Source organism: Emydura macquarii, unplaced genomic scaffold (assembly GCF_026122565.2).
Source record: "Emydura macquarii macquarii isolate MOO-44397 ecotype Brisbane River unplaced genomic scaffold, CSIRO-AGI_Emac_v2 contig_2768, whole genome shotgun sequence".
Lineage (NCBI taxonomy): Eukaryota > Metazoa > Chordata > Testudines > Chelidae > Emydura > Emydura macquarii.
The window spans coordinates 39,860,366-39,872,828 of record NW_027132905.1 but is presented as its reverse complement, the minus strand read 5'-3'; the positions used below and the strand labels follow the sequence as shown (position 1 = coordinate 39,872,828).

At 41.9% G+C, this 12,463-nt stretch overlaps 1 protein-coding gene across 2 annotated transcripts in view; it reads right to left on the bottom strand.

Moving 5' to 3' along the window:
* The window catches only part of PANK4 (pantothenate kinase 4 (inactive)), a 31,155-nt gene extending 18,692 nt beyond the window's left edge, over positions 1-12,463 (bottom strand). Inside the window, exons 1-5 of one of the 2 annotated variants that reach the window (XR_010923476.1) lie at positions 12,322-12,453; positions 6,172-6,254; positions 4,092-4,300; positions 3,020-3,203; positions 1,310-1,402 (exon numbers count right to left, since the gene is read on the bottom strand). Coding sequence is in view for 1 of the 2 variants with exons in the window: in XM_067567146.1 (XP_067423247.1) it covers positions 1,310-1,402; positions 3,020-3,203; positions 4,092-4,300; positions 6,172-6,254; positions 12,322-12,448 (696 nt within the window). In the remaining variant the exon portion in view is untranslated. Of the gene's footprint in view, positions 1-1,309; positions 1,403-3,019; positions 3,204-4,091; positions 4,301-6,171; positions 6,255-12,321 lie in introns of both variants that reach the window. The other variant, XM_067567146.1, reaches the window with a different exon arrangement.

Below are 12,463 nucleotides of genomic sequence, written 5' to 3'. Positions count from 1 at the left end.
AGCCAGAGCCTGCCACACAGGCAGTATACTTATCGCCTACTCAGAATGGGAGGCCACGTGGGTTTAGTTACTAGGATGAAGTGGGATTACATCTCAGAGAAGCATTTTAATTTAAAAATTAAAAAAAAAAAAAAAAAAGCCGTCTGTCCAACTACAAAGAGCTACTAAAGGAAGCATCAAGTAAAATAAATCCTTTCCTTTTGGGTTCCCCCACTGCTTATAGTTCAGCTAGGAGTTCTGTTAGAAGGAGGAACTGTGTGTCTAGACAAGTCCAGTAAGAGAGGAATTCTTGAAAAGGCTCCCAGACTAATAAATGTAGCAGATTAAACATGCAAATATGGACTCTTCCCTTTGACATTCTCCTGACAGATTCATGAGATGTAACTATTTACAAATACCTAAATAAGTCACATCGATCTTTGGCGACAAAAAAAACCACATGGCTTAAATGGTATTGAATTAAATGCAGTAGCACCAGATCCAGCTGTGATCTAGCAAGTAGCCTTCAATTATCTGAACATACAACCCCCCTAAAATGCAACAGGAACTGAACTACCCCTCTAACCTCAAATATATTGCAACATTCAAGCTCTCTACTTTGCTGCTCTTCAGGACTTTAGACTCAAACTCAACCTGGAAATCAGATCTCAAGGCTTGGGCAGCTTATTCATGTTGGAACAGAGGGCACAAAAAAAAAAAAAAAGTAATGGAGCAGACTGTACTCCAGACTATACAGAATCAGGGAAAAGACCGTTACAGAATAAGAGGGAATTGTACACTACTCCCCCTGCCAATCCTAGAATCTGAAAAAATAATCCTCCATCCCAGACACTGTCAGCCTTTTGCCAACTTGATAGGTGTTTCATTATTGCTTTGTCCCTTGTGTTTCTAAGGGGACTTTTTTGGTTTATTGCTTTGATATATATACAGTAGCATCACAAAGGATGTCAGCACAGATCAAGATCCCAGATTTGTTATTAAATAACAGCAGCAGACAGCAGGGAAAAAGAGCATTATTAATAGAGAACATAAAAATAAACTGCATAGTGCAGAAATACCTTTTTTTGAAATTGCCATCTGTGTAGGAACAGTGGTTCTTAAAAGTGCCAGGTTGGCAAAATCTGCTAGAGAACTATTATTAACGAAGATACAGCTAGACTTTGGGCCTCAGATTCCATAAAGAAAATGTGACTTCAAAACAAATTGGATTTTTTTCCCTTTTCTAAAGAGGAACACAACACAACTGAAAGTCTCTCAGTAGCACCCCTGTATTTCCCCATTCTACTTAAAGTGCAGCCATCAATAATACCTTTGTTTTTGTGAGTAAAGCTCCAAGACCCCAGAAGGTGCCCCCTCCGATTGAACTGCCTCCAATCCATTCAAATTTGTCCTCTGTTTCCACCTATCATTAAAAACGAATTTATCACACAATCATGGATATAAGTATGAATTAATGAACTACACACTTAAATAGATAACAGCATATGGACTCCAGCGTATGGACAGATGCACAAACAGTCTGAATAAATGCTGTCAATAGGGTAGCTTAATGATCTAAATATCAGGTGTGAAACACACGGACTCCCTGGAAGTACATGATCCAATCCCATTAGGGTCCATTCAGCCCCTTTATCTTTAGATGCAGTGTAGCAAATATGTATGAAATTCAGTTTATAGTCTTCAGGATGACTCCTCAAAAATCCTCCTTTTTGCTTTATGAACAAACCAATATCTCACAGCATCTGTTATAGGATTAGGGGTTTTGCCAAAGAGCGCTGGCCAAAATTCCCTCTTCTCTCCACACACTCAGTGTGGCAGCTGTCCACTTTGCTGCCACTCTCCAACAGAGGTGGTAGCATTTCAATGGCAAAATTCTGTTTATATATAGAACTTGTAGAGTCCTTATCTTTGGATTGTAAGAACTGGGTATGTCTACACTGCAATGCAATACCCACCGCTGGCCTATGTTAGCTGACTAAGGCTCATGGGACTGGCTGCAGGGCTATAAAACTGCAGTGTAGATGTTTGGGCTCTAGCCTGAGTCAGATAACATGGGCCAGCTACAGGTATTGTATTGCAGTGTAGACGTACCCACTGTGTCGAACATCTGTTGAGATCACAGCACAATCTTAATTGAGGCCTTTGGGTACTACCACAATAGTTACCAAAATACAATAAGTTCTCTGTAAGCAGAGATTCCTTGCTTATGTTACATATCCAAGTTATACTTTGAAATCCTACACTGCTCCTGTAGTCTCCACTGGTATTTGACCCAATGGTTACCATATGATTTTTTTCTTTAATCCAGAACACTTAGGGATTCTCGCTACAGAACTACGGACATGCTTTTACAGAAAGAGTTGCTTTAATGGAGTGACCATGATCTTAACCACTACAGATGTGCATGGGATGGTTACTTGATTTAATTAAGAGGACATTTAACTATGACAACACAACCCTTGTAACATAGCAGAGCATTGGAAATTGTTTGTCACTAACACGGTGCTTTTTATTATAACCAGTCCTCTAAAACCTCTGAAACAGGCAAGCTGCCACTCCATGCCCACTTCATATACTGAGAAGGTCAGGCGAAGAAGAGGCAGGCATTCTTATTCTGCTCAGAGCATGCATCTCTAATGGCTAAAGGTTTGTCTATATTAGAAATGCTACAGCTGCACTGCTATAATGCTTCAGTATAAACACTATCTACACTGAGGGAAAGGGGTTTCGTGTCAAAGGTAATCCACCTCACAACCCAGAGACAGATGTAATTTCCCAGTGTGGACTAGCCACAAGCTTTTATCCACAAATGACCGCCAGAATGGTTTTGTCATCTGCAGCTATTACACTAGCCTCTAAGCACAGCATTATCCAGTTAAAAGGGGACAGGTAGTAGTCCAGTGGAAAAGCACATAGAATGTATAAAATAGAAGTCAACATTTTTGTGATTTTGTGGGGTTTTTTGTTTAAAACTAGAAAGCAATCCAGACAGACAGATACACACAACTGGCTTACTTACCTTCACTATAGAAACCCCAGAGCCAATATTGACTAGCAAATAAGGGAAAATATTTGGATGATTTGTCTGAAATCGGAATTCAGTATCTGAATCTTTCTGGTATGCAAACACCTCATGGGGTATATTTTTTAGCACAAAGTTACACCCTTTAATTAGGCAAGTCATTACATCTTCTTTATCCACCCTGAAGAGGAAAAACACACACACTTATAAACAGAATAATCCTAAAGATCATATGCCCTTTAAAAATTCTTATCACAGAAATGCAACAACAACAAGTAAACCGCAGCACATAGCAGGAAAAAAACACTCACCATTTTAATGGCTTAGCATTTTGGACACAGACTAAGTAGATTTGTTATGTACAGAAAAATATTGACATGAGAAAAATGCAACAGTTACAAGCTAAAGATTCCAGGGCTTTGTAATTCCCATTATTAAAGAGCTGATAGCTTTTATACAGTGCTTCAAATTTTTAATCCGTGACAGATATTCCATGGATAGGAATGATAGGCTTCTATAGGAACTCTCCTGAAAATGAATCCAAAACACTTTACAAACTGAGAGAATCACTTGCCCCCTACTGAAATGCAGCCACCTCTGAGACAGAGTCAAACGCTTTAACATCAGAGGCACACTACATAGCAGTTTAGGACACAAAGAGAAGATTACCATATGCAGCAAAAACTGTAGGGAAAATTCAGTGGAAACAGGCTATAGTAACAATGCTGGAGTGTAGCCAGGACCCTGAGGCTAATACCCTTATTGGGTCAAACTGAGATCTTTAGTGACCTCGGTTATTTGTCATCTGAAAGATGGCACAGCACACCCTAGCAACATGCTGGGGAAATTCAGTACCAATTCAGAGGGAGATGCACCTCCTACTGAATTTACAATCACTGTCATCTAGTTGTTTCTTGATGGAACTCATTCAAGCCCAGCCTTGTTATGCTTATGAGGTCCTAGAAGATTACAGTACAAGCAAGGCTGCAGTCTAACATTTATTAGTGACAGCATTTTATCTTTCAAAGAGTTGTTCTCCCATAATGAGTTTCAACCAGTTTCCACTTACTTCAGTCCCAGCTTCTTCTCAATAAGGTCTTTGAATTTGTAGGCACCACCTCCTGTGGCTTTGAGCACTTTAGTTTCTGTGTTGACAAGATGATCTTTAATGAAATCTAAGCAGGTTTCAATGTAAATGTTCTCAAATTTAATGAAGTGCAGTCGAGCTGTGATCTCCTCTTGAACTGTGATTTCATATGGAGATTCATGTTCTATGTCCTAAAAAATTCAGAGTAAGTATTTCTTTTGGCTTCACTTGGCAGGATATTTTCCTGAGAATTACTCAGTAAGCTCTTGAATATTTCCATTTGTATTTTCTTTGAATGCAACTACCTTATGGCTACCAAAGCCAATCCACTAACACCCTCTGTTCTTCACATAATATAATTTTAATACATATTAATATCCAGAGAGAAGCCACCAGCCTGTCCATTCCTCTATATTTTCACAGGCATACATAGAGTCTACCAGACAGAGCTTGTGTTTAGGATGGACTCCCTCCCTCATCTTCAAGATAAGCCATCTTATATTTAGTATATAAGATAGTATGCAACATCAGGGTCACATCAGCTGCATAGAGTCAAGCATTCCTTAATACCCAAATCCATGAAGAATATGTAGGAACCTTGGCTCTCATCTATCAAACCAATGCCAGAGTGAAACATCTGGTCCAACCAAAATGGCAGTCCTGAAGACTTTTAATTCTAAGAATCAAGTAACTGCTGCATCCTAGCCATAACCATCCAACAGTATTTATTATTAGCATAGCATGTCAAATGAGTGTCAAACTATACCATGGCCAAAGGATCCCCCCCGCAAATGTTGCAGCAAGGTGTTGAATTGTAGTGCTCTCCTCCTGCTTTGGAGCAGGAACTTGAAATTTGAGTCAGGGATGGGCCTCTTGACATCCTTGTGAAAATATGTCCAAGTTATCAACCCTTCTGGTGAGGAGGGAAGGGGAACCCAACAAGGCAGGGTCATGGGGACAGCATAATATGTGATCACATAATTCAATACTATTATAATGCACATCCACAAGATGACTAAGTTAAGGTTGCCTCTGCAACCTCAAATCTGGCATTTCCTAACTTTTGAGTGCTTGACTTTGCAGACTTAGAGCTGGTTCACACTTACCGCGCAATTCGGTGGCAGTCCACGGGAATTACGCAAACTACGCAGAGTAGTTTGCGTAACTGACATTGACTGCTCTGCTTCCCTTCTGCGCGCTGTTCTCACTGTGCTGAGCCATGAGTGCTTGACTTTGCAGCCTTAACTTTTTTAACAGCTTTTGTGTGTGTGTGTGTGTGCACACGTGCGTGCGCGCAAGCCTGGAATTAGTGCTGTAATAAGCTTCCACAGTGAAATACAAATGTCAGTTGACAAATCTGGGCCAAATGGTTGTTTCACCTGAAATACTGAATCAAACTCTATAGGTAGGAACAAAAACAAGGGTGTCACACTTTTCTAAACTGAAATGCATGTACCTACAAGTGCTTAGGTACACACTCAGAACTTCTCTCATTACATGCTGTAATGTGGGCCAACAGTAATTGCTAAGTTAGATCTCAGGTAGGATAACTGCCCTGGAATTCCCTTCTTGACCCCCATCTGCCCGACTTCCACCCTCCACACCAAGTCCCTTCTCAAAACCCACTTCAAAGTGACTTTTCAACTTAGACATGTTAGGTTTGTTTTTCATTTCAGATACGTGCACTACTCACGTGAGCACACAGCCTTATTTTTATTATCTACAATTCTGCCTGTGCTAAGCCTCCCATTCTGTTTAACACCTCTTAATTTAGGGTCCAAACTTGTAAACCCTTACTAGAGTGCTTCAGATCAATGGGACTCAGAGTAGGAACCATCAAGGGTTTGCAGGATTGGATCTTGCCATGACCTTGCTCAGTGTAAGGGCTGTGCGCTGAAGCAACATGTACATTTATAGTGCTATATAATAGATATTCATATTCCTGGTACCATCTGAAAATTGATATTATGGAAAACTGCCCTGTTTCAAATTCTTTTGTTTGTTTGTTTTCTCATGCCTGCACATTAGAGGTTTGGGATTTGCTATATAAGGCAATTCTTACCTTTCCGGAATGATCAAAAGATCTCACTCTTGCTACTTTATGCTGCACAGTTGAATAATACGCCAACTTGGTTAATGACCCACCTGTTATCAAAAACAAGATATCCTGCATTTCAGGTTCAGGCATCAGACAGGATTTAGATACTTATATGCAGAAGTTATCTAGCACACTTAAGAACGGTTTGGCTGTAAGTAGAGCTAATAAGGCTAAGCACTCTATTCAGTGAGCCAAAGGACTGTTTGGGACTGTCTGGGCATAGCTAGATCCAGATGTATTGCTTGAAGGTAGAAGCTCTCAGGCTCAACTGATGCTGGGGTGGGTGAAGATGAACAGAGGTCAGAGGAAGCACGAATTCACTTCCTAGTTATCTCACGGTACGTATGTAAACAGATCACTTGCTTGAGTAAGGGTTATTCAGGCAATTAAGGGTTTGCAGGATTGGAATTTTAATCCCTGCCCCACAAGGTAAATACACCATTTTACAGATAGCTAAACTAAGGTAGGCGAGGTACACAAGGCCATGAGGGGAGAGCATCCCAGGGCAGGATTATAACTCAATCCTGTCTATGCTCAGACCATTCCTGGCTAACAAAAACTAAGGAGAGAGAGGGATGGGAAGGGAAAGTCACATCCACTGCTTATCTTTGGTAAACTTGTTTAAGAAATGCCTAAAATCCTATGTGTTTTAACAGACTTAAATAAGTTTGCCATGTTTGTTGTACATGACACATTGCTCAATCAAAGAAGTTGCATTTGAAACACTTAAGTAAACATTAAGTAATTTTCAAGGACAGACTGCAAAAAGTCTCTGCTGCAATTAAAATAAAGGAATTTAAATGCTAAATGACACTGCTGAGGGATTATTCTTTGCTTCAAAGCTGAACAACATCCTAAAAAAACAAGCTGCATGGAGCACTAAAGGCAACAAAAAATACAGACACCTTGTATAGCAGATGGCTATTTTTAGGGGACCAAAACTTAAAGTCCTTACACAGGCAAAAAACTCACTAATTTTCAGGTAGGCTCAAGTAGAAACTGAATAAAGATCTCAGTATTTGGCCCTGAAGCTTCCCTCAAATGTGCCAGACAGTGGAGGTCACAAACTTTGGGTGACCACAACACCAACATACTCAGACTGGGCATCCCAGTCTTTCCTTCAAAGCATCAGCTTGCATGCCTGAAGATCCTAAATGCCAGATTCTCCCCTCAGGTACACCAGTGCAAACCATGTCACTCCACTGAAGTCAACTGACTTAAACTGGTGTAAGACTAGTGTAAGAGCAGTAGGTGGAGAATCTGTCCCCAAAGCTCAGATTTCTAGAGATATTTAGGCATTGCTCTGTACAGCTTGGCAAAGTCTAAGTCATTCTTGAAAATGGGACTTAGCCTTGCAACACTGAGTGATTCAACCTTTTAAACATCTGGGCCTGATGACCAGCTGACAAGACAGACTCACTAAGGATATATTAGAAGCTGAAACAATTATGCATAACACATGAGCAGTAAATGTTGCAGAAACTTGCCTTATCCAAGGTTTTCCCCTTCCAAAGTTCATCTCACTCTAGCCCTCATCTATGAAATTGCATATTTTAAATAAGCAAATTCTGTCTATCTAGGATCATACAGCGCTCATCAGCCTAGTAACTTAGTGCCTTCCAGCAGTGCATTAAGCAACATGACTATCTAATAAGTTTAAAATCTTCTTTCAACAAAAACTGCTACCAAACACCCACTGTTTAGAAGGCTAACATTTACTTTTCTAGCCCAGGATGCACAAATCCTTGATGAACAGTGGCTTGACAATCCAGGATGTCTTATCTACTTAGCCAGAGAATAAGTACAGCATGGACAGTGACTGTACTTCACTTGAAATGCCTTGCCAGCATGCCTCAACCCTTCTCTAAAGGGGTGGCAATCACCTCTAATAATGACAGGGTAGTTACGTATACATATTCATGCAGTCCTTGGCCTCTGTTTTGAGAGTGCAATACCACAAACACATTTCACTTAGGCAAAAAACAGTTCTGCTGATGCTGTTGGTGGCCTTCAGTCAAGTCTAGATTTGACCCTAAAAGGAAAACTCCTTACTCCCAAGAAATAAAACCCCTTAGCACAGTCAGGCCCTTTGCTTGAGGTAATGAAATCAAGCTTTCAAAGTGAACGTGATCATTTTAAGGTTGTTGCACATCAAGATTTATGACTTTGCTAGACAGAGAGTAGAGGAGGACTGAAGGGAGAGAGAAGGGGAAAAAAAAAAGCCAGCTTTCAAACTAACAGGTATCCAAGCCATTTTTATGAACAAAGCTTATAGAATTGCACTAAAGGCCAACATAATTATAAAGAAATGTTCTTAGAATCAATCTAAGTATTTTATAAATGCCAAAATAATTCTACTTCTTGTTGTAGAGTAATGACAATTTCTTAAGGCATGACATTCTGGTCAATAAGTGCTTGTTGCTTTGCATTACACAAATACTTTGACAGAGAGCACATTAAAATGTTTTCAATATAAATGAAACCTATTTTTCTTGCTTTAGTTGATTCAGTTTCCAGTATTTAGTGAGGTTGTCATCCAGAGTATGGGAAACATCTTCATATAAGTGAAAGTAGTGCTTTCAAAAAAAAAAAAAAAAGTTTCAACTCAATTGGTAAATTTCAAACAATGTATAGACTTCAGTTCACCTTTAAGGCTTCTTGGTTATCTAAAAGTACACATTCCTGCAATGAGCAAAGAATCTTCTTGCTATTCTATTTCGCCAGTTCTATCCCATACAGGGATTACCCACTCTGACAACCCCACCCACGAACCAAACAAACAACCCACAGCAGAAAGCTACTAGAACTGTTGAACGGATACAAACATATTTAGAATGAGCTATTGAAAAAGGTTCAGAGCCCATTTTTCCTACCATCACATACAAACAAACCCTTACCAACTGTCTTGTTTTAAACTCTAACTGGAATTCACATTTCTGAATGCCTTTTCTCAACAGCCTGATTGCTAAAGAAGGGGATATTGGTAAATTGATTGGTTATTTTCAAAATCGATCAGCATTGGCTATGCCCCAAGAACACCAGCATCACCAAGAACATACAGAGAACCAAAATCTGAGCAGTGACTAAAAATAAATTTTTAAAACCCATTAGCCACCGCTGTGCTAGCACATTGGTTTCCTTCGTAATTTTCTTTTAGCTTCTCTGGCTGTTGGACAAGTGTTTATCTATAGGAGCCAATGCTCAAAAGCCTCTGGGCAAGTTGAGAGGAAAACTATTTTAACCACAAGTAGAAAATATGATTTAAAAGGCAACATGAGAACTCCTTTCCTCACCATCATACACCTACATACAAAGAAACACATCTTGAACTTTGCTTCACTGATTCCTGGACTGCAGACATCTCACTGGTAAATTCAGTGTCATGCTTCTGCAAACTAACATTTGCAGCACTAAACATTTGTAAGCTAGACAAACAAGGAAAGGTTTTTAAAAAGTTGTACCAAGGAGAGAGTGATTTCCAGATAGATTACGCAGCATATGATGATCAATTCCACTTGACCAAAGATGAGTCTATGGTAACAAAAGCAGCAAAACATACTAACCCCCAGATCTTCTGAAGTCCCATTCTGATGCATCAGCTGAAATATTTTTCTATTGATAAGAAAATAATTTTGCCTTTCTACTGGTTTTGAACTTCAAAACAGAAATTCAGAGACCAGTACAAGCTTGATGGATCTCTGCTGAGATACTTACCTTCCCAATGTCTAAAAAAAAGGAAAATACAAGAGATAGGAATGCCCTGAAATGAAAATGGTGGTTTGTAAAGCACTTTGATATCCCCAGATGAAAGGCACTACCGAAGTACAAAGTTATTGCTTGATATCTACCTTCCACTGCAATTCTCTATCTAGCTAAATTGCTTTTTAGCTTTATTTTCCCAGTTTATAAAGACTTAAAAACCTGTGTTGGACACCTGCTGTGCCTGGCGTTTATAGCTAATCCACTGCTCTAATTCCACTGTGACCCACTGAAAGGGAACACTAATTTTTTGTTTACTGAATGTGGGTTACAATTAAAAAAAACAAACTGTCCATTTCAGAGGAATTAAAGGGTGATCAGATGCTAATACAACTGTCTCCCTTCCCTTCCATCCTGACATACAAATCATGTGATTAGTCTGCTGTTCTATACAAGTCAAAGGCCTATAGACTGCAGATCATGAATTGAAACTAACTGCAAATCTAATGGGGGGCAAACTGTTGCTTAATAAAGAACCCAAAACAAATCCACTGATTCACAGCAGTTGGAGAATAGGAAGAAATGGCCCAATTCCTCTCCCCTGCACTTCTATGAAAGCAGCAGGAGTGGTCCCTACATGCAGGAAGTTGACCTTGAGCTGCTTCACTTGCACCTAGCAGAGTATCTTGCCTTCCTCTGTGCCAGTCATGCAGTGATCACGGGCTGGAGAGGCAGATGGGATAGATTTTCCCCAACTTTTCTTCAGCCTCTGTTCCCTGGCAGTAAATGTTCAAGTGTCCCAACATGGAACATAGTAGTTTCATCTTCCAATTTGTTTATCTATGCTTTAAGTTTTCATTTTTGATTATATTGGGACATGCTGTGCACCTTGGTCCAGGATGTCAAAGCCTTTATGTAAATTCCCGTTGGGGTTTCACAAGTGTATACTGATACTTTCCCAGAGGAAAAAGCCCTTCTCCCAGGGTGGGAAATGCATATACATCCAGCAGTCAGCTGTCAATAGTGATAGGCTATCAGCCTGCTATCAATTCAGAAATAAAGCTTGCACCATCTCCCCCATAGTCTCTATATTCTCCCCAAGGAAAGTGGGAGGGCGAGAAAGCAGGAGGAAAAAATCAGAAAGAAATACATAGCTATGTCCTCTCTCTCCTGAATATTTGGGGGGAGGGGGGTGAATGAGGGGAAGACACAGACACAGTGGCCTTACCCTCTGAAGCTGTTGTCTTCATGGATGTCTACACTGCAGTGTTAAGGTTAGGGTTGGTAGAACTCAAGTTAGCAGCCTCTGGGGTTGTTAACCTAGGGTTTGAGTGTCTACACTCAACTCCAGGTTAGGAAGCGTTGAAGACTGCACCCCAATGTGGGGCTCCAACATCTACACTGCCTATTTTCCCTTATTTGTTAGTCAATATTGGCTCTGGGGTTTCTATAGTGAAGGTAAGCCAGTAGAGTGTGTGTGTTTCCTTCCTGGGTCCAGAGTTCAACCACTCCTATCCCAGGCTTCCTAGCACCCTCTCAAAATGTGACTGATCTAGCCCTTTGTTTGTGATGCAGCATGGGAAAACAGCTGTTCACCAAACTTAACTGTCCAGAGGACAAAAAGTCAGCCCATGGGACTGTGGCATACTTTGGTGGACTCAGAGCACAAGTCCCATGAGGCTGCATCTATGCTGCCAAGCAACATGGCTTGAAGCCTGGCTCCCAGACCCAGGTTAGTGTGATGGATGTAGATGGGAAGGAGGAGGGGGCGTTAGGTTTGAGCCTGAGTTCAAGCCCTGGGCTTACACTGCAATGTAGACATACCCAGAGAGTCATGCTGGGGCTAGGGTTTGAACAGACCCTACAACCAAGCTAAGGACTGACTGACTGCCTGCCCCACCTCTCCCTTCACTAGGATGGAGCTTCCCCCCCAAAGAGGTGCACCCCACTCCCCTCCGAGGTACCCCCTCACCTAGGCTGCTGTCCTCCTGCCACCCATAGGGCTCTGCCCCCGTTAATCTCCTCCGCCGTCCCTGAACGGGGTCCCTCTCAACGGGGTCCCCCAATAGGGCAGCCCCGGCCTGAGAGCAGCCTGTTTACCCTCCCGGCCCGGCCCGGCAGCAGCAGCAGGCGACATGCTGGGAGTCGTAGTCCTACTGCCCGCTCTCCGCCTCACCAAGGGCGGCCCCCTCGGACTACAATTCCTGTCATGTCTCGCTCCGCCAACGCGCCGCGGGGTACGCCGGGAGCCGTAGTCCGCCTCCCGCTCCAGCTCCTCAGCGCCGCCTCCAACGGGACTGCATTTCCCAGCCTGCCCTGCACGCCACGGGCTGCCTGTCCCGGCGGTTTCCCTGAACGGACAGAGCCGCCGCCCGTCCTCGATCGCTGCCGCCCCCGGGGAACCCGTCCAGTTACCGATGTCTATGGCGAAGCACTTGGCGTTCTCCAGGTTGCGGAAGATCTCGTCTGGCGGGAGAGTGATGCTCTTGTCCAGACTGCTAGCGCCGCCGCTGCTGGTACCTCGCCCGCCCCGCTCCGCCATTTTGAACGCACCCAC